This window comes from Spodoptera frugiperda, chromosome 12 (assembly GCF_023101765.2).
Source record: "Spodoptera frugiperda isolate SF20-4 chromosome 12, AGI-APGP_CSIRO_Sfru_2.0, whole genome shotgun sequence".
Taxonomy (NCBI): Eukaryota; Metazoa; Arthropoda; class Insecta; order Lepidoptera; family Noctuidae; genus Spodoptera; species Spodoptera frugiperda.
Window position 1 is genome coordinate 8,918,415 of NC_064223.1, and position 26,225 is coordinate 8,944,639.

General features: G+C 38.1%; 2 protein-coding genes across 8 annotated transcripts; one reads left to right on the top strand and one right to left on the bottom strand.

Moving 5' to 3' along the window:
* The first annotated feature begins 94 nt into the window (after positions 1–94).
* LOC118262240 (uncharacterized) lies at positions 95–16,581 on the top strand. 7 transcript variants are annotated; one of them, XM_050697463.1, is made up of 23 exons: positions 95–238; positions 2,925–2,983; positions 3,799–3,972; positions 4,056–4,077; positions 4,223–4,264; positions 4,349–4,384; positions 4,963–5,368; positions 7,094–7,252; positions 8,655–8,929; positions 9,002–9,862; positions 10,215–10,316; positions 10,740–10,900; positions 11,952–12,060; positions 12,397–12,509; positions 12,662–12,847; positions 12,951–13,138; positions 14,484–14,605; positions 14,702–14,804; positions 15,261–15,420; positions 15,542–15,584; positions 15,712–15,800; positions 16,049–16,073; positions 16,484–16,581. In XM_050697463.1, the coding sequence occupies exons 1-23, from the start codon at positions 175–177 to the stop codon at positions 16,501–16,503; spliced, it is 3,519 nt and encodes a 1,172-aa protein (XP_050553420.1). In that variant the 5' UTR covers positions 95–174; the 3' UTR covers positions 16,504–16,581. The 7 variants fall into 7 exon arrangements, with proteins under 7 accessions (XP_050553420.1, XP_050553421.1, XP_050553419.1 ...); XM_050697464.1 differs by having other exon boundaries at positions 9,062–9,862; XM_050697462.1 differs by having other exon boundaries at positions 8,655–8,863; positions 8,930–9,862.
* Positions 16,582–19,233: 2,652 nt separating this feature from the next.
* LOC126911280 (myb-like protein A) lies at positions 19,234–25,965 on the bottom strand. The gene is made up of 8 exons (XM_050697458.1): positions 25,466–25,965; positions 25,228–25,374; positions 21,322–24,900; positions 20,992–21,124; positions 20,786–20,888; positions 20,437–20,514; positions 20,083–20,220; positions 19,234–20,002 (listed from the first exon to the last, which is right to left on the bottom strand). The coding sequence occupies exons 1-8, from the start codon at positions 25,724–25,726 to the stop codon at positions 19,858–19,860; spliced, it is 4,584 nt and encodes a 1,527-aa protein (XP_050553415.1). The 5' UTR covers positions 25,727–25,965; the 3' UTR covers positions 19,234–19,857.
* Between the last annotated feature and the right edge of the window lie 260 nt (positions 25,966–26,225).

Sequence of the window (26,225 nt, forward strand, 5' to 3'; positions counted from 1 at the left end):
AAATATTTACGTAAAGTTTTTGACGTTTCAAGTTGTACGTCGGAGACGCAACGCGAAGCGATCGGCCCCCGGTCGAGCCGCCGCGAGACTATCACGGACACACTCGATCGCCGAGCTTTCGTACCGCGGCGCCCGTCCCGCTCCCGCAGCCGGTCACCTGCCGGTTAAAAAAATATGAGAAGCCTCAAATTTCGCCGAAACGGGAACCAAACCAAACATTTTACATTCAGACAGACAGGTACGGGGTTGCTTACTTTATGTCTATGGTAGCACTCTTCGTCGCCTGTTCACTTGTTGTTCTAAAATTTTAGATAGACACTACTAGTACAGAGACGGATGCGTGTTCGCACGGCCAGCCTGCAATTTTGCTAGATTATCTATTATTGCAGCTTCGTAAATTACTGCATCGCCGCGAGAGATTTGTGGCTGGCCAGTCTACGAAGGAAACTTCATGTCGTCGATAATGACCGGAGTAAACAATGAGAACATTTTAGCGCTCAGTCCGTAATCACCGATACAAACTGACCCATCGTTTCCCAGTAGTAAATTCAATTACTCGTTGTTTTCTCGCTTTATCTCCGCTAAGAACATCCTACGTCAATATTTGAAGGCACAATATGAGGCTACAGCACGGTGTTCTGTTGACTAGAGCACCTCAGATAAACAAACACCAGTTCACTGATATGCCACCCTCGGAGATTACATCCTGCTGTAATGACAACTCCGCGAATTAATTCCTCGAACTATTTGGGTTTAATTTCAACAATTAAACAATTTAGGTCGACCGTTATTCAGCAAATACGCAAACTGGCGTCCATTAAAATTTACGATATCCCAATTTGAGATCTCTGAGCTTACAACTTTAACAAAGTTACAGAATAGTACCTACCTACGTGTACCTATCTACGTGCAAATAAATTCGTAATGAAAAACTTAGGTATCTACTGGCGTATACGTACGCATGGCTACGTTTTCAGTTGTATGTATGCTGAGGTTTGATAACATCAGCGCGGAACCGTGGTGGCGGCACTTCGCTGCTTATTTACTTATTTATATTTTAGCTTCCAACAAAATACTTATTTATGCTAAGCTCCGTGGTTGTTAATGTAAATCTTCATTCCACTTTGGGCTCAAAGCAAGACGAAACAGAGTTAGTATGACGCGACGTCGACGCGAGCATGACACGGCAAAGCACTCAGAAAGTCAGCACCCCAGGCTTAAAATAGAGTCCGAGCACCCGCAAACCGCTCACAACTCTTAAATCCTATTAAAGGAGCTCGGGAGCACCTTTATTCATAGACTTCGCCAATAATTTAATAGTGCTCCTTAAAGACCGGTTCGCACTGCCGACGCCGGCGAAGAACAAACACTAAAGTTTTCCCTGTAATAAATAATGACTGATCGACTGAGGTATAGAATGATGTAAGGATTCGTTGAAACATCATTATGGCACAGTAGTTGACGTGATAAGATTACCACATTATGTATGCCCATGCCATCTGACCGACGACTACGTGATGTGCTGCAGGCGTCAGGTGGCATTCATCGAATGAATTTATTATACTTATTATTGTTGTTCGAATTATGAGTTAGTTGTCCGACTCATCCAAATAACACATGCAACACAATAAAAGAAATAAATTAAATCTAAGACGACCCACTGACCAAGTTATTGAAAAATACAAAGAAATAAATAGCACGATAAGTAAATTTTATTAATTAAAATTTTTGTGTCCTGCACAAACCCTTAGCTCGGTGGATCCGTAGACAGTATTACTTTACACGTATTAATTTGATCAACATAATCCACACAAATCCTTTAGCGCAGAGAAAATTTATATTAAAACTGGGCTATAAATACTGGTCGCAGTTTCCTCGCTGTGTGTAAAAGCAAAAAGACGTGCGCTTCGCAAACTCCAGCAAGCCTGCGCACTAGTCCTTGTACTAATATTTTATTTTTCAAATAAAGCGGTCTGGAGTCCCGGGTATCCTGTTCAAACTAGAATTTACTCCAACGGTCGAATAATGAATGGAATTAATGGAACTTAGCTAGGACATGCTTTCCGATTTAAAGGAAAATGTAACTACTAAGAGCTATCTCATTTTATTTTCATGTGACATGTAGAATGTGACTTAATTATTATTTATTAGGTGTCTAAAATAGTATCGTACTTTTTATTCCCCCAAAGGGATACACCACAATGTAAATGGATATTTTATGTAATTACTAAAACGTCATCAATTATAATAGATATCTAGCGTGATGTTTAATAGCTTATATAATGCCTGTACCGATCAACTGGAGTACCATACGAGTCCCTCAATGGTGTACCGATCCACAACTGGCCACACAAAAAGTCGGCGTCAAACAACGTAGTGTTTCGCCGTTTGGGTGAGGTGATTATACCCGTACTATTATATGTACTTACCATTATTACTCCCACCATTACTTTAAAAGAAACCAAAAAGTTCCAAAGCAGCTGTATGTATCTACAAACTGGCACAATTTGGTGTATATTTTTAATAGAAATAAAATAAAATGACGATATCAATGTCAAAATATTTAATCGAAATTCATTTTCCTATGTTTAGTAAAATTTTCTAGATGGACTGTAAATTTTTCTAATTTCTTTCTTTTGTATTGTTATAAATACGAGATTTTCTTTTTTTAACGTTTAATTTATTATATTTTTGAACGATATGGCGGGTAAATAGAATTTTAAATATTTTACCTTTTCGGCAATTTAATAGTTAAACATCGTGGCCGACTAACGATACCTATCGAAGTTTGTCATAATAAGTATAATTTATCAGAGCATACAACAGTATATACCACCACTTACAAGCGACTTAGAATATAAACAGCATATCAAGTACAACATTTGCAAGCAGTTTATAATACCTGAAATATTAATCTGTTTCAGCGGAACCCGTAATTACCAGCGTATGTGACATGATCGACATGGCCATCGGTACACCGGAGGTATAATTACTTCATTATTTTAAACAAAAGGCTTTTAAAAGAAAGCCTAGCCAGCTCTAAAAGGGAGACCCATGTCTCACACACTTTCGGAGCTTATTTCCAAGAGTTTAGTCTAGTGATTTAGTTTCCTTGTGTAAAGATCCTGAGATTGTATAACGTGAGATTGGAACAGTGCCCGATGAATGAGGATAGGCGCCCCGCCTCTCCAATCTGTGCAAGTTTATAAATACCTAACTGTGTATCTGCGACCTTTGTACATGTATGTAGGTGTATTACTTGGTAGCTATGTAATCAACAATCAGATAAAATGAGCTATTATGGAATAGGAGGAACTAACGATCGCCTGATGATAAGCAATCGACGCCGCCCAGACACCCGCAATACCAGTTACAAGTGCGTTGCTAATCTCTTGTGGGATTTCACGCCGATTTTCTATGAAGCAGTGGTATCTCGTACCGAAGTATAGCTCTCCCACATTAAAGTGCTGTTGAGTGAAAACGTATTATTCCTTATATTGCCATTATTCCTCGTAACGGCCAAAAAACCTGGGAAGCGAGAAACAATAACAGAAAATTTGCATTTAAATCTCTATTACTATTACGTATTTCCAGAAACTGATCTGAGTCTGATTCCTTTGTTTTATTTCAAGAAGAGGTGAAAGTTGCACTTGATGATTAAGTACCAATACTATAGTAGATTAGAGCGCGTAAGATATCAGATTTGAAGATTTATCTGGATTTTTTTTATTTCATAGCAGTTTCTTACTAAAAGGCTACAAGTAACTAATCGTTTAACCACGTTACTCTAATACTTAGCTGGGTGTAGTGGACTTCGGAATGCTTCAAACTGTGCTGCACGTCCTCGCGCAACAACTGGGAGTTTTGGCGAAAAATGTGGAGCTGAGAGGCGTTGCAGGTATAATACCTGTTGGAAAACCTACTGACAACGTCCAGACTGTGGCTGTCAGCGAGTTTGTCGTCGACACAGGGGTACGTATACAATCATTTTTTAAATACTTATCAATTTATCAATATTCTTATTTATAAACATCTCTTCTTTTTTATATTTTCAGGTTCCAGGAGGTTATGAACTAGGTAAGTAGACTGTCATCATTACTACAAGAAGATCATGTACGTTCTAGATTAGTATCGAAATGTAAAAGTAATATTAAAATTATTTATAGATAATAATATAACAGTGATCCATACTTCGATATGTAAATCTACTGTTATGTTTCAGCTACTTCCCCTCCTGGTCCTGACAAAGACACCGTACTAGTTGGTGAGCATGCCACATTCGCTTGGTTACTGAATTCTGTATTTTCCAGTTTTGGAAATTTCTTAATCTCTCATACTTTGCTTTCAGTTGAACGTAAGCGAAAGTCTGATCACGTTTTACCAAGTAAGTTGTTTATCACTTTTTTTTAAATTTTGATAAGACTTCTCACTGCGGACAGCCTCTCAGGTTACTGGTTCACCGGCCCGAAGCAGTAATAGAAACGAGGTGATTTTTAGTCAGTAGGAGTCTAACACTCTCTTTCGCCTCACCCAAGGCGGAAAAACCCACGGGTTGATTTTCCCCACTCAAAAAAGATAAGACTAGTAACACAAATAATCTTGTTACTTAGACCGAACATATAGATAGCCGTCTCCGTTTTTACTTAAACAAACAAATACTTGGAGAACGTAGAGTTTTATCTGGTTAGGTGAAGTAACGATATTTGTAAACAATCAAGTACCTATTTATGTAATGTAGGTAGGTGATAGGTAGTACACCAGGGCGGCCATATTGCCGTGACATTATTAAATTGAATCGTTATCCAACGACTTCGTCGTTATATTCCGGAACCTCTTCTGAAAGTAAAAACGTTTTGGCCACTGTGCACGAACCTTAAATAATTTGGCCAAGTTAATATAAATTGGCATATTTTACTAATTAAATATAAGAAAATTAATTTAATATTTCTTATTTCACTTTAGTGGGACAAGGACAAATCGGCGGAGGACCAACCGCTAGGACTGCTAAAGGTGGTGGTGGTGGTGGTCATCCCGCTCCTCACCCACCCCAAACCCCACGATCGGGCCATCCGAGTGCCCCGGAGCAACAAGGCACTGGGGCTCCGTCACAAGGTGCCTTCGGCGGTTCTCCTTCTCAACAAGGTGGTGGCGCTCAGCAAGGTCCTGGTAGACCTGGTGGCCAACAGGGTGGACCAGCCCCGCCTCCTGGTGCGGGTAAACAAGCCATGCCAGGAGCTGGTCCAGGCCCAGAAAGCATCTCTCTCGTTACTCTTAGCAAGTTTAACGTATTAGAAAATACAGTCGAAGAGATGAAGAACCGCGTATACGGCACCACACCTAAAAATGAAGAAATACTGCAAGAAGTCAGGTATTGATTAGTAATCCTTACAACAATAGACTAAGTCGGGCAACTCCGCAACTGTACTGTAACTCTATAAAGTAAACGTATTGGCGGCCAAATCTTTATTGTTTATAGAGCGAGATCCCAGAGCTGTCAGACATATCTTATTTTTACAAGCATTTAACCTTCGGCTTACAGTAGTCTTGTATATACTTTTTAATGCCTTAATGTTTGTAAAGCTTGCCGAGTGACACCTGCGCAGGTACCAGGTGAGCAAGGTAACTAATAATTTAAAAAACTAAAAAACCCGACTGCGTTTCTTCATAATATGAAAATGAAAAAACCCTAAAACAAGAAAGTCATCGTAAAATTAAAGCAGTCGGGACCCATTCTAAATATGAAGACTTAGTGAGAGCACATACGGCTTGCTGTCTAGAATGGGTCCCGACTGCTTTAATTTTACGATGACTTTCTTGTTTTAGGGTTTTTTCATTTTCATATTATGAAGAAACGCAGTCGGGTTTTTTAGTTTTTTAAATTACCTTATTTTATTTTATTTTCTTTTAGTTTTATTATTTTTATATTTTGATAATTATAGGTATCTAGCGTCACTCTCACAGTAAATACGAATCAAACGACCCCTATCAAGCTGAAATCCATCGAGTCGTTCAGGCTAGAGAGTGAACAATATTCGAATTTGGCGCCAAAAATCCGGCATTTTTTTTTATTATTTTGATATACCCAGTGTCACTCTCACAGTAAATACGAATATAACGACCCCTATCAAGCTGAAATCCATCGAGTCGTTCAGGCTAAAGAGTGAGTAATGTTCGAATTTGCCGCCAAAAAATTGCCATTTTGTTTTTTTTTTATATTTTGATATATTCAGTGACACTCTCATAGTAAATACGAATCTAACGACACCTCTCAAGCCAAAATCCATCAAGCCGTTTAGGCTGTAGAGCGTGCCAAACAATTATACATACATACATACATACATACATACTCTCGAAAAAAACATAACCCTCCTTCTGGCGCAGTCGGGTAAAAATTAGACTCACTTAACTTAAATTTTTATGTCTGATTTTTATATATGTTTTGTAGAATATTACTCTGAAATCATATTAAAAAAATCAGACATTTTCCATGGACCAAAACTTTTATCAGACGCTTTAAAGCTCTAAAAAATAGTGCGCCTTACAAAATTGTAATAGCAATATATGTGAGGTTGGAGAGAAATATCTTTTCGGCAAAGCAGTAGCACATTTGTAACATTCACGATGGTAATCACGTTCGTGCAAATTATCTGGTAAAACTATGATGATTTGTACTACTGTTTTGCATTACAGGGGCACCATATATTGCTATTACAATTTTGTAAGGCGCACTATTTTTTAGAGCTTTAAGCCGTCTGATAAAAGTTTTGGTCCATGGAAAGTGTCTGATTTTTTTAATATGATTTCAAAGTAATTATATTCTACAAAACATATATAAAAATCAGACATAATTTACGTTAAGTGAGTCTAATTTTTAGTTACCTTTCTCACCTGGTACCTGCGCAGGTGTCACTCGGCAAGCTTTACAAACATTCAGGCATTAAAAAGTACATACAAGACTACTGTAAGCCGAAGGTTAAATGCTTGTAAAAATAAGATATGTCTGACAGCTCTGGGATCTCGGACCATTAGAGTCATGGTTATTTATCAACTCCGTACTGTTCAGGAATAACGGGTTTTCTAACACATATTACAGGTCCCAAGGCAATCTGAAGGCTATTACAGATATGTGGACCAACATGAATGTTGCGTCTAGGTTGGATGCATGTGAAGTAGGCATCGGTAAACTTAGTTCGCTTGTAGAAGATCTCATAGGGGAGACTACTGAACTTCACAAAGCTGCTGGCACTAGTCCGTAAGATATATATTTTTTTATTTTTTTTTAGCGTTGATCAGTCTGCCTTTGTCCACTAGGTCGCGTAAGCAACTGCTCTGTAAAGCAGCGTAAGAAACTGTTCCGGTGTGGCTTACATGATCAATTCGAGCTCTTCGAATCGTCTTCCTGTTATACTTGGCAGCGTTTTGTATGTTTTCTTCAATTCACACTCATCTGGTGCTTTGTGCGTTCAACCATAGACCCGGGGTAGGCATGCTTCCGTGGTTGGTACTAAGGGTACCAATACACGCGGCTACGGATTCAGCGCAAACAGATGGGTCTCCTCCCGAAGAATAACATACCCGCTGCCAAGGATAGGATGCAAAGAAGTGACGCATCTCATTCCAGTCTGCTGACTTGCACCGCCATTTCCGCCGAACGCCTTTTGGGCTCGGATCAGGCGGAGAGTAGGACGATACTGACCTAATAACACAGTGATCGGAATCACCAAGAGGTGGGAAAACCAACACTGAGTAACTTTTCGGGTCATTAGTCAGCAAAAGGTCCGTCAGCTATTCAAATCAGTTTGCTGCGGGACTAGCGACATCAGGAACCCTTGGCTTAGCGGACCAGCTGGGTGAGATGGAGTGGCATTGCCAACTCGTAAGTCTCACGTCCAGGATGGTCAGTCTCCTGGTATGGGAATAACCACTCTTTGTGATGCGCGTTGAAGTCCCCCAGGAGAACTAATTGAGCAGAACCTCCGAAGAGCCACATCAGGGGCTTCACTTAAGTACTGGCACAGCTCAGAAGTCTCAACGTGGCCGGAGTGTGATCGATACTCACTGGCATAGAGAACTTTCTCCAAGCCAGTGTCGACCAAGAGCCATAAGACGGATAATCTGGATCTATCAAGGTCATTGACACGTCTTACCCAAATATCCTCCCGAGCAAAAGCACAGACACCGACATGAGGCTTAAAATTGTGCTCCAAGCTGTAGCCTGGGTAGGTGTGATAGGCGGTGTCAGGGTGGTCAGGGAGACATTTGAGACACACACAGCAAATGTGGTTTGGCGATTTCGAGGTGGTGGTGGACCGCATCCAGATTGGCGTGCAACCCTCGAAAATGCTGGCGAGGTACACGTGAAAAGAGAGGGCGTGCTGCTACTGTATATACCTTTTACTGTTCCTGATCATTTTATATTTCATAAAAGTTCATTACATTTATTAGCAATGCATTATACCTACTTATATCACTGAAACATATTTTTGGTCTCATGGCCTATTTTCAAAACTCCGAAGGTCTAGTACATAAGGTGACTGTGTTGTTGGTGTGCTTATTGTTAAATAAATAAATAACACAAGGTTTACGTCGTAGAAAAGACAAAAAGAAATTCTATGTTACTTGACAATAATAATGTTTTTTATTTTTATTTTTAGGAGTCCCCGAATGGCTCAAGCAGCCAGGGAAGGTGCGCAAACTGGCCAATTTCCTGGAGCTGCACCCGGCTACGGCCCACCTGGAGCTGCACCTGGCTACGGTCCACCTGGATCACAACAAGGATATGGGCCACCTGGGTCGCAACAAGCCCAAGGGGGACAGCCACCTCAAGGATATGGACCCCCACCAGGTCAAGGAGGACAGCCAGGTCAAGGATACGGGCCACCTGGTGGCCAAGGCCAGGCATATGGACCAGGTCAAGGAGGACAGCAAGGTCAAGGATACGGGCCACCTGGTGGCCAAGGCCAGGCATATGGACCAGGTCAAGGAGGACAGCAAGGTCAAGGATACGGGCCACCTGGTGGCCAAGGCCAGGCATATGGACCAGCTCAAGGAGGACAGCAAGGTCAAGGATACGGGCCACCTGGTGGCCAAGGTCAAGCATATGGGCCACCAGGACAGCCGGGTCAAGGCGGTCCACTGCCTGGCCAAGGATATGGTCCAGACGGAGGCCAGGGCTATGGCCCACCTGGAGGTCAACAAGGACAATCCGGCCAAATGTATGGCCCACCTGGAGAACACCCAGATGTGTATTACGGTACACCTGGAGCACAACCAGGCGAGTATTATGGACCACCCGGCGCTCAGTCAGAACAATTTTACGGTCAGCCTAATGCACAGAGCCAATACTACGGCCAGGGTGGATATGGGCCACCTGGGGGTCAACAAGATCAATTTTACGGCCCACCTAGTGGTCAGGCTTCATCATATGGACCACCTGGTGGTCAAGCTGCTCCAGGATATGGCCCACCAGGAACACCTCCGGCTCAAGGAGGCAGACCTGGCCAAGCAGGACAGCCAGCTCAACAAACTAAAGGAGGACCGCCAGCTAAAGCAGGACAACAACAACAAGTTCACGGTAAACCGGCAGGTCCACCAGGACAAGGCTATGGTCCGCCTCCTGGTGGGCCTCAAGGCCAGGCCGGTCCTGGATATACAAGTGGTGTAGTCCTTGCTCATGCACAACAATCCATTGGCGGCATTCCTAACGTGGCACCTGGCTATTCGCCTTTGTTAGATATATCTACTATAGCAACAAAAGATGAGGTCCGACAACTTCTGCGACACGTACAGAAAATACGAAACGATCTTGATGTACTCACTGAAAGTTTCTATGCGGCCATGAAGGAAATGAACGAAAACTTTAGTAAGCTACTATTACTTTAATAATTAATAATAGACATTATATACCGAACGCCCTATTGTTTGGTTATTTTGGATTAGGTATCTATACTGAACCTAGAATGTAAAATAATATGGGATTACTGTAGGATTCCAATTACCGTTTACTTGATTGCTACCTAATTACTAATTCGTTTTATGATCGAACAACCAAATTACCGAAATTCCATCCCATCAAAGTCCCACAAATTCGAATAGCAACAATAAAATTCAAATAGTTATTATAGTGTTTATTAAATTATAATATCGTACAGATGTGCAAGTGACTTAGTATAGACGTTTTTGTACCCACAATTAATAAATGAAACTGATTACAGACCCACCTGCTGATTTGCCTGCGCCCTCAACGATAGCAAGTAGCTCAGTCGGCAGCGAGGCATCTCAAGCCGGGCCATTCGCTCCTATTGGAGAACCACCAGGTAATTGATGTAATATTCTATCCACAATGTTAACCCAAACTGGGTTGGTGGATAAGGCTAGATCTGTTTTGCTGGTTCTTAGCAAAGTGTTTGTAAGTTGATGCTTTCTCTATTAGAGAGTATTATTTTGATAAAATTCTATGTTTCACCTACAACTACATAGAGGTATCACTGAGAGTCGCTGTATTAGCGACTCCCGTCTCACATAATTATATATCTGGGACCTGAAAAGAGCGTCAAACCACTCAAAAGCATTTCATTGGGTTGATCACAGGACAGTTATGATGAAATTAGATCAATGAGGGATTAGAATTAAGTATCGCAGTTTGCGAATACCTACGGCACAATATTACGTGTATCGGTTTTGTGTAGGTATTAAGATCCTGATTAAAAATTATTAGGTTTTATTTATGTTATTTTTAGCGTCACAATATCAGCCTCTCATGCTGATTCCGGGATACATAGATCCTCCTCAAATTCCCCAAATTGGGCCTGAAATACTAGGACGAATTAACCAATTGGAAAGAGAGTTGAGAAAATGCTGCGACACCATTCACAAATCAGACGGAGTGGTTAATGACCAGGTGGGTGACTTCTTGAAACATTATATTGAAGTCATTTTAATGGCACTCCTATTTTTCGTGCTCTTGATCGGGTTAATTTACCAATTGGCTACTTGACAGTTTTCGAAAAAGTTTTGTATTATATTCAGATGTTTCTTTTTTACGACTTACCTACAATAATTTATTTTCTCGAAATATAATTATTTAATATTATTTAATAGAAAAATAACATATTTTCTTCATTCATTTGAATTGTCGCGCGAAAACAGCGTGACACGTGACATTCCATAACGTGACGTCACATTTCACAAAACAGTGGTGGAGTTCTGCTGTCACTGTTTACGTACGGCGGTAATGTTTAATAAAATGTGACGTCACTTGACGTACAATCATGGCCGCGCTGCGTTTTGGACTCGTAATGCACAGATTCAAATATCACAAATTTAAATTTCAAAAATAAAATATTATAATTAATAATAATGCAAACCAATAATTATACAGTGATTGTCTACCTTAAAGCTATCATATCAAACTTGTTTCATATTTTATTGTTACAAATAGCCAATTAATAATAATTGATTTGTGAAAAATGTAATGAGACATTCGCATGTAGCTGCTCTAGGCCGATGCTTGACTAGTTTCATGCAACGACAGGGCCCTGTAATCAAGAGCAGCATTTTAGTTTATATTGGGTTCAATACCAGGTTGACACGAAACCAATGTTTCATACGAAGCTCACTGTTATATACTTTGTATGGTCCCCGATTTCAGTTACCTTTTATACCTAAGCTATTTCCTGTCGTGAGCTCTGTTACGACTGGCCAGGCCGAATTTAGTTTTAAAAATCCGATCACAGCTAAAGCAGTAAAGCTGGCCGGCAGAGTTGAATGTGTAAATATATGAGAGCTTAGATCGGTCTTGTTGTATTCTAACCAAGTATTCAACTGCACTACAAATTTAAAATTAATTTGAAAACTAAAAATCATTGGTGTTTATTTCTGGTAAAATTTCCAAATAGCCTTCGAATAAACACAAAGCTAGCTAGCTAGCTTTATTTCCGCCTCCTATACAGCTTACTTCTTTCCAAGATCAGCTGGAATACATGTCGAGACAACTCGCGGGCGTGTCCGGTGACTTGGGCGCAGGGAAGATATCACCAGAACTCCTTAAGGATCTGCAAGGTAAATTGATAATAATATGTGACTTTAAAGTTATAACTTTATATTCAATTTGGCATGTTCGGATGTTAATAGGAATTGTCTAATGAAGTCTATGTACATAATGATAATATAGTCAAATAGTACGGATTAAATTAACATCCAACAGCTGCATATTATCAATTCCGGTTGTATCTAGACGAGACTTTTTCTGTAAACATTAGCAACACCAGAGGAGTTACTATTGCGTTACCAGACTTTTATGGGAGGCCGAATGGTTTGGGGCCACCGGCAACTCCACTCACACGGGGAAGCAACGTCTCCTAAAATTGACAATAATCCTGGAAATAAATGTTTCAGGTTTGATGCAGCTGTTCCAGACGGTACAAGACATGCAGAACCAACTGCAACAAGTCCACGAGACAGCGATTAGTCTCGCCGCTGAAAAGGAGGACAGGCAGAACCATATTGATGTAATCTTTTCTTGGACAATTATACTTTAAATAAGATCACAACCCACTTGTCCAAACTAGTTTCTACAATACGCAAAAGATTTAAATGTGCATAGTACGAATTTTTATACGAAATAGGAGTAACTCTAGTAATGGAAAATGTGTATCTCTAGGCTCTGTTAGAACAAATCGAGCTGCTGAAGGCCATAAAATTGGATCGAGAGGATATGGTTGAAGCTTTGGCCGACAAAGCGGATCTACGCATGTTAGCACGGAAGGTGTCTCACGATCAATTCGAGACGGCCTGCGATGACCTCTCCAAGGGATTGGAGCATGCTCTCGGAAAACTTAACGTGCAGGTAACTATTACACAACAATCAATATACAACTACGAAGAACTAAAAAAATTAATACGTAACATTTAAAACGTAAACAACTTAATAAATCCTTTCAAACCATTAGGAAGCATTATGGCAACAAGCGCTGGACGACATCCAGCGAGAGATTGAGACGAAACTGGACAAGATGGAGCTGTCTCCGGTGAAGGAGTTCTTCAATAACAAACTGAAGCAGCTACAAGAAAACTTGAAACAAATGGCAGCACTGCGACGCGAAGCTGAGGCTGCGGGCACCAAGAAGAGACTACTGAGGTGACCTAAAAGAAATCCAAAAGGGATTCTATTGAACAACACTAAATACATAGGTCACTAGTTAAGTCTTGCAATACATTCGTTCTATTAATGGAGGGTAGACAAAAATATTTTTATTTGAAAGTGCAGCTAATATCTTGACAGTTCATACAAAATAACCCGACATTAATCGTGTAGTTAAGTAGTAAAAACTTTTTTAAACAATTAAAATGTCTGAATGGTCTAATACCGAGTTGCGAGTTGTTATGCGTTACAACTTTCTGCGTCAACTGTCGGTAGATGAGTGTGTGGAAGAAATGAATACTGTTTTGGGAGAAAAGTGTCCTCACCGCACAACAGTTTACCGATGGTATCGTGAGTTTGGACGTGGTAACTTTAATGTTAATGACGCTCAAAGATCAGGACGTCCCATTGAGGTTACTGTCTCAGAAAACGTTGCGAAAGTGTCAAAATTATTAAAAGAAGATCGACGTATAACATATCAACAGATAGAAGAGATCCTGCAGATAAGTGCACCAAGCGAACACAAAATTCTTCACGATATTCTTGGCGTAAAAAAGTTTGTACACTATGGGTGCCACACGACCTCAAAGTTGAACAAAAGGAGGCAAGAGTGAACTGGTGTAAAAAAATGCTAAAGTTATATGAAAATGGTACCTCTAATAACATTAATAATATCGTAAGTGGTGATGAAACATGGCTATATTACTTCGACGTATCATCGAAAAACAAAAGTAAAGTTTGGCTGTTTGAAAATGAACAAACTCCAGTTCAGGTGAGAAAATCACGTTCAGTCAAAAAGAAAATGATCGCTGTATTTTTTACTCGGCGGGGTATTTTGGAACGAGTAGTTCTAGAAAGTCAGCGTACTGTAACCGCCTCTTGGTACATCAACGATTGTTTGCCAAAAGTTTTTCAGAAGCTTCAGGAAATTCGACCGAATTCAAGAATGGACACTTGGCATTTTCATCACGTTAACGCATCCGCGCATCGAGCACGTGATACCGTCGAATTTTTGAACACCAGTGGTGTTAAAGTACTTGAACATCCTGCGTACAGCCCCGACCTAGCGCCCTGTGACTTTGCTCTTTTTCCTATCATCAAGGATCAGTTGAAAGGAAGACGATTTCCTACAGATATTGAGCTTTTGGGTGCTTGGGACCAAGCATGTTCAGAACTCCCGGAAGAAAAATGGAAAGACATTTTTGATGATTAGTTTTTACGTATGACTAAGTGTATAAACTGTGATGGAAATTATTTTGAAAGGCTGTAAAAATAAACGTTGTTTTGCAAAACTTATCTAGTGACCTATGTATGTATATTAACTGTAACTTCCTTTTTTCAGAGATGTGAACTGCATATCATGTGACGCGAAGGCTGTGATGCATATGGAAGCGCCCACTCCACTTCCACCTAAACCACTGCCAGCCACTTTGTCTATGAAACCATACCTCAGTTATGAATTAGGTACATTAATGTTTGTCATACAACGAGAACAAAATATATCTTATGCATAAATTAGTAGGTAATTTATTAATGAAAATAATTTATGTGATCTCGCAGATGCCATCCGTAAGGCTCAAGCGAGCAATTTGCCACAACGCAATATGCACGACTGGGAAAACTTAGAGAAACACACGATGCCCAGACTACCGCATAAAGTCAGGTACAGTATACAGTTAACAAGAAACTATCATACCGGGCCATGCTCAAAGTCAAAGTCAAAACATTTATTTCAATTAATCCTAAATAAGGCACTTTTGAAACGTCAAATTGAATTGTCCGTCAGTCTGTCTGTCAGTGAAGCTAGGCGCTCAAGCGAGCAAGAAACTCCATCGTTACTCCTTTAAAAAAAATTTTTTTACAATATCTCTGATACATTATTTAATCATTTGCTGTCAACTTACAACTGAAATTAATCTCTAGATCGACCTGTTTTTGACAAAAACTCCGTACGATCTTAAGGCAAGAGTTTGGGAATTGGGATGAGTAGTTAAGGGTAATAATAAAAACCCTCGAAAATTGTGTACCAAAAATAAAGCACCTATAAAGATTAGTCAATAAAGAAATAGTAAATGATTAGGTAACCTATTTTTAACGAAGACCTATTGTTTGCCTATAGATCAGAAACAGACAAGCATTTATGCAACCGATACTGTGGCGGGTCGCACACTGTCACCACTCCTGCGCAGCGCGTCGCCAGACTCGGCCACTTTATAAAGCAATGGGGCCCTGAGGTGCTTCCACTCTCTTCTGGATTAGCAGCTGGTGATGATGGCAGAGTGCGTAGATTTAATTTTCTAATGATATCTGTATTTAGTAACAAGTGTTTAAAAATTACTTGGTATATATCTTTCACGGAATTTTGTACTATGTCAACTTATTTTATTATTGTTTTCACAGCTTTATAAAATCAGCACCACAGAGGGCGCTAACGTTGGTCCAGGTATGTACTTAGATAAGTTCAGTAAGACAGTTTTACTACCATTAGGTACTGACCGTCTTAGCTCTATTATAGCCAATTCTTTAAACTACTACTCTACAGAAACTACAATAAGCCAATTTATTTTAAGGTGGTGCAGTAGAAGGCTCATCGATACCGAAGTCCCCAATAAAGAAACCAGAGACTCCGAAAGGGCCGAAGCCACCAGCTTTCACTGCAGTAAGTTTTGTTATACAACTTGAGATCACGAACTTTCCAACTAACGTCTCAAAACCAAAATTGCCAGTCTCAAAACCGAATGTGCCATAATAATTCGGTAGTTGATAATGATGACTGTTCAACAACCGTAACCATCTTGGTTTTTTATTTGTTAACAATATTATTATGTAGATGTGTGTATGTAGACGTACCTAAACAATCACGGGTAACTTGAATTAATCGTGTAATATTGTTTCTCTTTATTCCAGGAATGTCGCTGTCTGGATCCGTCAGGTATGACGTCATAATACGCATAATTATGTTTACACAGCACACCAATACAGTTTAAGTCTTTAGAAGCGCTAGTGCGCAACATTATTGTTACATAAAGTCTAAGTAATTCACAAAAAATCGAAAATGACGTTGAAGTTATTATGAGTTATAAATAATAAGGCTGTTGCAAAAATCAGCGTAGATACCAACTAGTCAAATTGAATTTCGGAATACCAAAAATGTTAGAAATGTACCTACGAACATAGATGATATCGTCAAATCAATTAAAGAAAATGTATTACTTGAGTCTATGGAAGTGTACATAACATTTTTTTCGGCTGAGGAAACTACCAGATTTATGTTTGGCTACTATTTATGACATGATACATATACAAAATGCATGCATTTATAATTTCTCATTTATTTCACAGAACGCCCACCAAGGAGCTGAAGGAAATTTAATCTTGAAAAGACATTTTCTTATTATTAACTTTGTTTATATTTAAATATAACTTCTTTTTCTCTTGAACTGTATTTTTACTCATTTTATGCATACGGTCGCCTAGTGGTCGAAATTCGACCATATACGATTTAATTTACAATACCACTTAACATACGTTCAAGGATAATTTTTATTTAACGAATTGCTATTAGTTTTGTAAAATTAATATATTCCGGCGCAGCATGAACAGGAAAACTCTATTCATATGAGACGTGAGAATATGATCGCAATGTCTGTCGATTTTGACATTTTGTCAAATACGATCAGATACTATGTAGTGTGTGTAATGTTTTATTTATTGATTTAATGAAAAATATTAGCGTTCTGCACTTCTCCTACACATAAACTATAAGTGTACCAAATTTTATGCTCCTACGTCCGCGCAATTTTCGTCAAAAGGGGTCCAAAGTTTTTGCATCACGTATTAATATATACAATGTGATAGGGACGGGACTTCTAACCCGTTAAGGCTGAGTACTACATCTAATTTTATCGACAAAAAATATAATATGGGGGGTTGAACCCCTAATTGAAAATATTGAAAAATAGTGATTTTTTCGGTAAAAATAATTCACAAATGATTTTTTTTCTCACCAAAACATTATCAAACATAAGAAAAAAGTAATGAATTAGTTAGCCAAGGTTATTAGCTACCGTTTGTCGTTTTTTTTTTGTTTCTACGACGCATACAACCTTTGATATCAAAAAAAGTAAAAAAAATATTAAAATAGCCATAATTTTTAGGGGGAGGGGATTCGACCCCTTCGACCCCCGACTTTTGTCGATAAAATTACATGTAGTACTCAGCCTTAACGGGTTAGAAGTTTCGCCCCTATCACATTGTATAGAAGATACTTACCAACAACATTTGTCTATGAAAGGAAAAGTAAAGACATTGTTTATTTTATTATGATTTTAATGGTAAATCAATTACCATACAATGTTAGCTTACGTGTAAATTCGTATTTCTAGTTTATAAAAAAAAATAACATAACTGTCTTTTCGTCATTTTCAAAATATTTCTCAACAAAATTATACATTGACAATGAGAATAATGTAGCTTTGAAATAAGAATTGAAAGACAATTTGAACTGTGATATACCTAAACATAATAAATATGTCACATCTTAGTAAACAAGCGGTTATGTTTAATAATATGTACAAAAGTAATAATATCACACGATAAAGGATAGCGTAAGGATAGGCTGACACTGAAGTAACATTCCCACCATAACCCAAGCATCGGCACAGACCCAGTACGCGACCGCCAACTCATTTACACAGCTCTTAACCAATCTACCAGTCAGTCTTTCTCATCTTTAGTAATTATACGGATAATTACTTATTGTATGCGTCATATTTTACATTCAGTTACAGCTATACAGCGCTGTCCTTTTTACAAGTATACACACGCGCGCGCACACAATACCTGCCCTGCACCCCGCAAGTTCAGGTTCAGCAAACATGTCTGATCGGAGGCTAGCGGCAAATTAGGCTTCAAAGTATACACACAACAATAATTCATACATACAGATAATGACTGACAAATGAAGGTACACTTTTGACATATTACTAATTCACTCTAGAAGAAAAAAAAAGGTAATTTATCATGTGAAAAATCCCTAAAACAAGAAAGTCATCGTAAAATTGAAGCAGTCGGGACCCATAGTAAATATGAAGACGAAGTGAGGGCACATATGGCTTGCTTTCTAGAATGGGTCCCGACTGCTTCAATTTTACGATGACTTTCTTGTTTTGATTTTTCATTTAAATATTATAAAGAAACGCACGAATTACCTTTTTTTATTTTATGGTCTTTTAGTTTTATTATTTTTATATTTTGATATATATCTAGTGTCACTCTCACAGTAAATACGAATCAAACGACCCCTATCAAGCGGAAATCCATCGAGTCGTTCAGGCTAGAGAGTGAGAAATATTCGAATTTGGCGCCAAAAATCCGCCATTTTGTTTTTTTTATTATTTTGATATATCCAGTGTCACTCTCACAGTAAATACGAATCTAACGACACCTCTCAAGTCAAAATCCATCAAGCCGTTTAGGCTAGAGAGTGAGAAATATTCGAATTTGGCGCCAAAAATCCGCCATTTTGTTTTTTTTAATATTTTCATATATCCAGTGTCACTCTCACAGTAAATACGAATCTAACGACACCTCTCAAGCCAAAATCCATCAAGCCGTTTAGGCTGCAGGGCGTGCCAAACAATTATACATACATACATACATACATACATACATACATACATACATAAATACATACTCGAAAAACATAACCCTCCTTCTGGCGCAGTCGGGTAAAAATATCATGTAATGGGTTTGTCTCATAAGTTAGCTTCAATTTGTATTACGAAACTCAGAAACCCCTAAGAAAAGCTGTAGCCACTAATATTTCCCGTGACTTTTTAGCCATCTTTAGACATTGATAAGTATTATTAAAAGGTTCTTAAATATTGATATTGAACTGTACATTGTGCTCTTGCATATTCCATTCCCATATACCAAAAATGTAAACAACTACAAGATATATAACTCATTACAGTGACTATCAGAGTTACTTTTGAGGTCCTTTTTTACGAATTTGATATTCAGGGAATATGGTTATTTATCATTCTGAAATTAAACTTATACTATAGCATAATATTTTATAATAATAAATGTATTTAAAATCACGACCCATTACTATATACTGGAAACCAAAGTTTCTACTTAGTAGAAACATTAATCAAATGTTCTGCCTAACACAGCTTTGAGATCTCTTCCTATCAAGCACACTACACTTTAATGTTATTCTTTGAATTTCTATTAAGCAAGTATCACAAACAAAAAATGTTTTACATTTACCAATTTAATTATTTTGAGTTGTAACTAACTATAATGCACTACATACATCTAAACTTTGTGGATCCAACCACTTTTTTGGCTATATACAACAATAGTAAATGAATTATCAACCTACAAAAGAATAAGAAGAAACATTCAACCTGTCGTAAATTTATGAGACTTTCGACATCTATTTATAATTCTATTGTTATGAAACAGTATTACTTAGTTTACAATAACATAGACTTAAGTTACACAAATAGTTTTACAGGTGGTGGACCATTATTATATAAAATATCGTATGTTTGGCCTGGCGCTCAAAACTTACATGAAAACTCGGGGCAACTCACTCATGAAAAAGACAAGGAACAGGGCAGTCACTTATTATAGGTGTTGCACTAATGCCCTCCGAGGCCTATCGAATCACAACAGAGGACTGTCTAGCGTCCTCCGTGCGCTGGCTAACGGTGCCGTCCACGCGAGTTGTAGTGGTTGCCGCCCTCACGACTGTAGCGCCGTTCCTTGCGATCTTCCCGGTTACCGCGTGACCGATCTCGGCGGTCTCGATCACGGGTATACTCTTTGTCACGCGACGACTCGTGGCTCCTGGCAAATAATTTTCTGGTCATAATTTTGTTTGATGAACTATAACCATAGAAATTACTGAGACAGAAACAGATACGAACCTGGATTCTCCGGCGGAGCGGCTGTCTCGTGACTTGCGGCGGGAAGAAGCACGTGAGCGCGGCGACCGGGACCGCGAGCGTGACTTGCGCCCTTTCGGCGAGGATTCGCGTTCACTGTTCAAGTTGAAATCGTCGAATCTGTGACACATACAAAACATTGCAAATGTAATGTTTTATTAACAAAAGTATATCCTGAAAAAGGAGAAATTTTAATTTAGTGGGTTAGATGAACTTACCTCGAGGAACTTACCATTCCATTGTGGCAGCGCAATAATAATCACAGACACATGAGCATGAACAACAATTTGTCTATATTATTATTATACTATAATTATATAATTTATAGACACTCACTTGTTTTGAGGTGCTGAAGAGCTGTGACTAGAACTTGAACTCGAAGATGAGCTCGATGAGGAAGATGAACTCCTAGACCTGGCGAAACAAAAAGGTAATTATAATTACTTCAAATAACCAACTGGACGAGAGACGAAGGGACAAGTTCACCACAAACTCGAAGTAAAAAAACCAGGAAAATCTTTTTTGTTCTATTTGTCCTGATTACAATCAGAACAAGGATTGTGCAAAATGTTGAAAATTTTTTTAATAAAAAAACAAAATATGGAAATTCCCGGGAAATAACCGTAATTAGCGACCCGGTAAAACTGGAATGGGCTGCAAGTTGTAACAACAGTGTAATACCAACCTCCTCTTACTCTTGTGCGGAGATGCCTTGCCGTCCTTATCATTCTGATTGCTGGGCCCACTTTCTTTAGAAGCTCCATCTGCTTTCAGTTTTTCTTCACTTTCTGTAAACAATGATTTAGATTACAATGAATTAAAAGTATACTCAAACAATATTGAGCGACATGTAAAACCTATGAATTCACAGAATATCAAAACACTGCTAACCAGCCTTAGAAGAGTTGCCTTGCTCAGCGTCGCTGCCCCACAAATCATACTTAGAAAGATCAGCCTCGTCTCCAGATTCCTCGTCTTCCTCCTCATCTGCCTCAGCCTGCTCCGACACTGGCAAAGACTTGCTCTGTAACAAGTATGCATTGAGGTAAATCACTTAATCAACTAGCGGAATAGTGACACAACAGCTCCTTGCACACTAACCCTCGCAAATTAAGTAAAAACCTACTAAGATGTCAATTTAAACTAAGTTAAAAAACATAAATGTGTAAAGCCCGTCAATTATTTTTCCTAATGTATATTTTATAAATCGTATATACAAACCTTATTCTTGGTCTTCACTCTTTTTCCAGAGTTTTTTGAAGTCTTTTCTGTTGTCTTTACAGTGAGCTTTAACCTATTCAGCATGATAGGTTTTGGTAAAGCAAAACTTTTGAAATTTCCTATAACAGGTGTACTTTCTGTTGTATTATTAGCTTCTTCGAGATTTTCAATGCCCAAATTTAACTTCTTTACTATATTGGGTGGTATAATAACCGGACCAGGGTCAAAAATATCGCTTAAAAAAGGAGTGTCGCCTGTATTTCCATCCAATTTTTCCAACTGCCTTTCAATGCTGCCGTCTCTATTAGATTCCTTCTCCCAATCCTCATCATTAGTCAAATTTATTGTTTCTGAAACTTGTGTTTCTTCAACTGGACTTTGTTGTCCAGCACTTTTTTGTTCATTAGGCACAGGTGAGGTACTCTGTCCAATTTTTTGTAGATTTTGCAATGCCAATAGTAAAGTGTTAGTATTTATGTTTGCCAATAAATTTGAAAAATCTACTTGAGCTGTAGATGGCGCGTTTTCTAAGGATTTTTCTGTGTCTTCAGCTTGACTCACATCCGGGCTTGATGTAATTAATTCTGCATTTTGTGCATTGGCCGAAACTAATGCTGTGTTTGATTTAGGACTTGTGGGTTCAGTTATGTTTTGCTGGTATAAAATCTTCGGATGCGGCGAACCTGGTCGAATCCTAACATTTTCCAGAATATGAACACGTTTAGATGGACTAATAGTTTTGGAAACATTTTTGGTAACTCCAACATTCTCTTCTGATAATCGTAACACTTCATTTGACAATTCTTTTGAAATTGGTTCAGGTATTTTCATGGTATGAATAGGATTTGAGTCAGATCTAATTGTAGAATGATCAGGCACTCTATCAGTATCAGTAAGAGGCTGATTCATCATAGTGTCAAGCCTGGCTGTAGCCGCATTCTGAGATACATCAGATATACAAGGAATTTTAGCATGATCATGTTTATCATAACTTAGTATTGGATCAGGTCTACTTTTAAAATTAGGGTACAAATCAGATCTGCTTTTTGTGAATTTATAAACTTTGTTCATGCCATTGTTCTCCCTTGGGTTAGGAGATTCTCCAGGCAAAATACTATAAACATTTAGTTCAGGGGTCTTATTATTACGATTTTCAATCTCTGATATCTGCAAGTATTCAGCTTCAATAGCTCTGAAATTTTGAATTGTATCACTATTGTTAATATGGTGGTCCAGACTAGAATCAGATCTTTCTTTTGTGGAATTTATATTTTGATCAGATCTTGTCATTTTAATATTCAGACATGGATCTGGTCTAGTCACGAGAAGATTAGAAACAATATGGGCACTCTTCGCCAAAGAGATATTTGGTATTGCTTCAACTTCTATCATGGGAATGTTGGTATCTGATACATTCTTGTGGTACACATTTATGTCTTCTACAGATGGTGGTTGTGGTGTCCCATGTTTTAGTGGTGACACCATTTTACCAAGGTCTTTATTTTGAAAATCTTTTAACATTTCCATAAGCATCTCATGTTTGTCTGTTATGAAATCTGATATTGAAGTTGAATTACCAGCACCTTTCGGAATGGTATTCGATTCTGTTGTATATAACATATTAGAAATGGGACTATGACCTCTATTTGAAGTAATTGGTGAGAGTTCTTGACTAGGTCTTGCTTGCTCGTCGCAATCCGAAGTTTTGTAAAGTGCTTCATCATCTTCATCCCATTTATTCTCATACATTCTTCTCGTGTTATCAAAGCTTTCTAAATCATCTTGGGGGCTTTTTAGTGCTGGGTCACTAATATCAAAAATGTCTAAAATGCTTCTATTTTTAGATACACTATTTGACTCAACTTGTGCGAAAACGCGACTAGTGTCCTCAAGAGTATTTAGTTCAACATCAGCCTGTTTTGGTTTATCAAAAGGAAGGAAATGCTCAGATTTAGAGTAGACCTCAATTTCATCATTACTGACTTCATATGTTCGCTTCTTTAATGGTTTAACTTGGACACCAGCTGCATATTGGTGAATGTTTCGTGATTTTACTGTTTCTTCAGGTGGCTTTTTAGGTGTTGTCTTGTGTATAATGTCTATTGACATATTGTGTCTATTTATTGCTAATGACGCTCCATTACCCTTTGCCCAGAATCCTTTCCTTCTGACATTATCCTTAAACTCTTGATAATTCTTTTTAGCAGTTGAACCTAATTTGGTAGGAACATATTCACTAGAACAGCCATCCAGGTCTATATTTTCACGAGTTTTCACATTCATATTCCGCAAATTGTTAGTGTAAATATTGCCAGTCACTAAAGGAGACTGTTTCATACTTTTAATAGTGCTGTACCCCTCAAAAGTATTGGCATTACTTGCAGTATAATCATTCAGTTTAGGTGCTGGAAGATGTTTCTTAATTTTTCTCCTTTTTCTGTCTTGCCCAAATACTCTTGATAAGAAATTGTCTTCCTCACTGTTATATGAGACTGACTCAGAATCCGAATCATGTATAGACAGTCTTGTTGGTGGATTTATTGATTTTGTAGTATTACTTGGAATTATGGATTTAGACCCTCTTTCTGAGTCTGTATCAGGATAGTTGGAATCTTGACTTTCTCGTGAGTTAGAACGAGTTCTGTGATGTGTGGATTGTGAATAACTTCGCCCACGTGAACCCCTCCCATCTACAGTGCTTGCTGAACTGCCAGTAGCTTGCAAGTCCTTGTTAGTACCAATGAGCAATGTTTCTACACTCATACTCCTTTCTGTTTTTTCTAAATGTTTACTTGATTCTTCCTCATCACTTTCTGAAGGAATAATTATTTCATCTGGATTTGGTAGTCTAGATACTCTATTTGCCTCTTGAGTATTAATATCGGAAATATTTGTAGGACATTGTTGAAGAGCCTTCTCAGATTCTGAATGAGAATCAACTAAGCAGCCTGTTGTCATGAGCTGATGTCTCCAAGCAAAAATGGTTTCAAAATCAGGAGCTGGTTTAGTATATAGTGCTTCAAACTTGTTGGTTGTAATTTTGCAGTTATTGTAAACAACAGCGAAAGCTGCACATCTTACTTTTTCTTCAAGAGTGTATGTAACTTGTACATTTTCTTCTGTATTGTCTTTTGTAAATTTGCAAGCTAGTTCATTTTTAGTAGAAGAAACACTATTTTCCATTACAGGGTTACACAGTTTATTTTGCATCGCATCTGTGGTATCGCGTCTACTTCTCTTTGAACCGGTGTCATATCCAGATGATGCTGTGTGATCTCGGTCACCACTGCTTATTGATCGTTTTCTTGGGTACAATGTATGCGTTTTGTGAGTAGACAAGTTATTTAAATTTTGTGTTGGAGTGTTAATTTGCTGGTATTTAGTAACAGCTACATTTGGAAGTGAAGGAAGTTCACATTTTGAGTTATCACTAATGGTACCATTTCTGTTATTATTACTATGTACTGTATTCATGAAAAATTTTGGCCCATGAACGGACTTGTTATGTTCTTTATTTGATTCCTTCTGCAGCACTGTTGGTGGCAAGTTTTTGCATACTGCTCCTTCAGTGATGCCAACCTGAAGGCAGGAAAAATTATCTCCACTTTAATAATGATGTGCTTCAAAAGTTATTGCACTTACAATATAACATCAAGTCTTCTTAGCTTCAAAATCCATTACTCCCTGAATATTAGTTAAAAAAGAAATTTTACACAAAAAGCTGTCAATATTTTAAGTTGTATGAATAGACAGATATTTTATAAAATGGTGTTAATGATTTTTCAAAGCATAGTATTAAGTATTATTTTTAAACTGTGTGATTGATTATATTTGATTTAGAACAGATATTTTTTTATAAGCTCTTCATGGCAAGTTCTACAGAGTTTATAAATAAAATATTCATACCTTCTCTTTCTCTTGAGAGTCCGCCTTACGTTTGCGTTTCTTTCGACCAAATTCGTCATACTCATCATCAGAGGATGGTTCGCGCCTTCGATACTCCACCACACCGCGCTCATTGTAACCTCCACCGTAGCCGGTACGAGCTTCTACCTAAAATCACAAGAACAAGACAAGTTATGAATACATACCTCAAACTTAAAAATATTGTTTTACGTAAAAAAATATTCAATGGTTTACTTACTTCACCGTATTTGGGTGCATTGCAAACATTGCATGTCTGACGCCGGGCCCAGTTAACGTTGGCACATTTATTGCACTGCCAATCATCGGCATTGAATAAACCACGAGACTTTTCTGCCGCAGTCTTTCCTATTTCTGTGCCTAATTTCTTTTTATTAGAGCTATCGGGTCTCTCCTTATTGCATCGATAACATGAAACTCTGCGAGCAAAGTTGATATTTCCACAATTCGGATCACTACAAATCCAATCCCCGTCGTTCATTTTGTGATAGATTTACACCTTTCTCTAGAGTAAACGATACATATCCCTAAACGAACACTATGTTTTAATACAAATAAACAAGATTAACGAGTTCTAGATAGAAACTAAACTACATGTAAATAAAAGTCAAAACATTGGCAGAAACCTCCACTTTCAAAGAAAACCAAGCTCACTTTTGCAAGAAAAGTAATCAAGCTTCATGCCAGCCATGACGTGACGCAAGTAAAAAAAAAAAATCCTTCCATCAGTTCCATAAACTATCACATCGATACTTCCGTTTCTTGTTCACAAAAATTATCGGACTTTAATTATTAATAATATAATATAATTAGGTAGATCTTTGTATAATTAATAATTAACGAAGACAACTATTAAAATTTTATGTTAAATAAATTCGTTCGTGACTTTTTTTTTCATTGAGGCCACAAGCTCATTTTGAAAACATTAGTAAAACTAAGCTTTTAGTTTTTCAGTAATTTTGTTCATTAAGTTTACTTTA

Excerpts from the sequence above, each read along its gene's own strand:
- LOC118262240 (XM_050697459.1), top strand. The coding sequence starts at position 175 with ATGAGAAGCCTCAAATTTCGCCGAAACGGGAACCAAACCAAACATTTT. Across the intron at positions 12,061-12,396 it reads ACTCCTTAAGGATCTGCAAG|GTTTGATGCAGCTGTTCCAG; the intron begins GTAAATTGATAA and ends TAAATGTTTCAG. Across the intron at positions 14,805-15,260 it reads AGACTACCGCATAAAGTCAG|ATCAGAAACAGACAAGCATT; the intron begins GTACAGTATACA and ends GTTTGCCTATAG.
- LOC126911280 (XM_050697458.1), bottom strand. The coding sequence starts at position 25,726 with ATGAACGACGGGGATTGGATTTGTAGTGATCCGAATTGTGGAAATATC. Across the intron at positions 20,889-20,991 it reads AGGCAACTCTTCTAAGGCTG|AAAGTGAAGAAAAACTGAAA; the intron begins GTTAGCAGTGTT and ends CATTGTTTACAG. Across the intron at positions 20,003-20,082 it reads CGCTCCGCCGGAGAATCCAG|GAGCCACGAGTCGTCGCGTG; the intron begins GTTCGTATCTGT and ends ATTATTTGCCAG.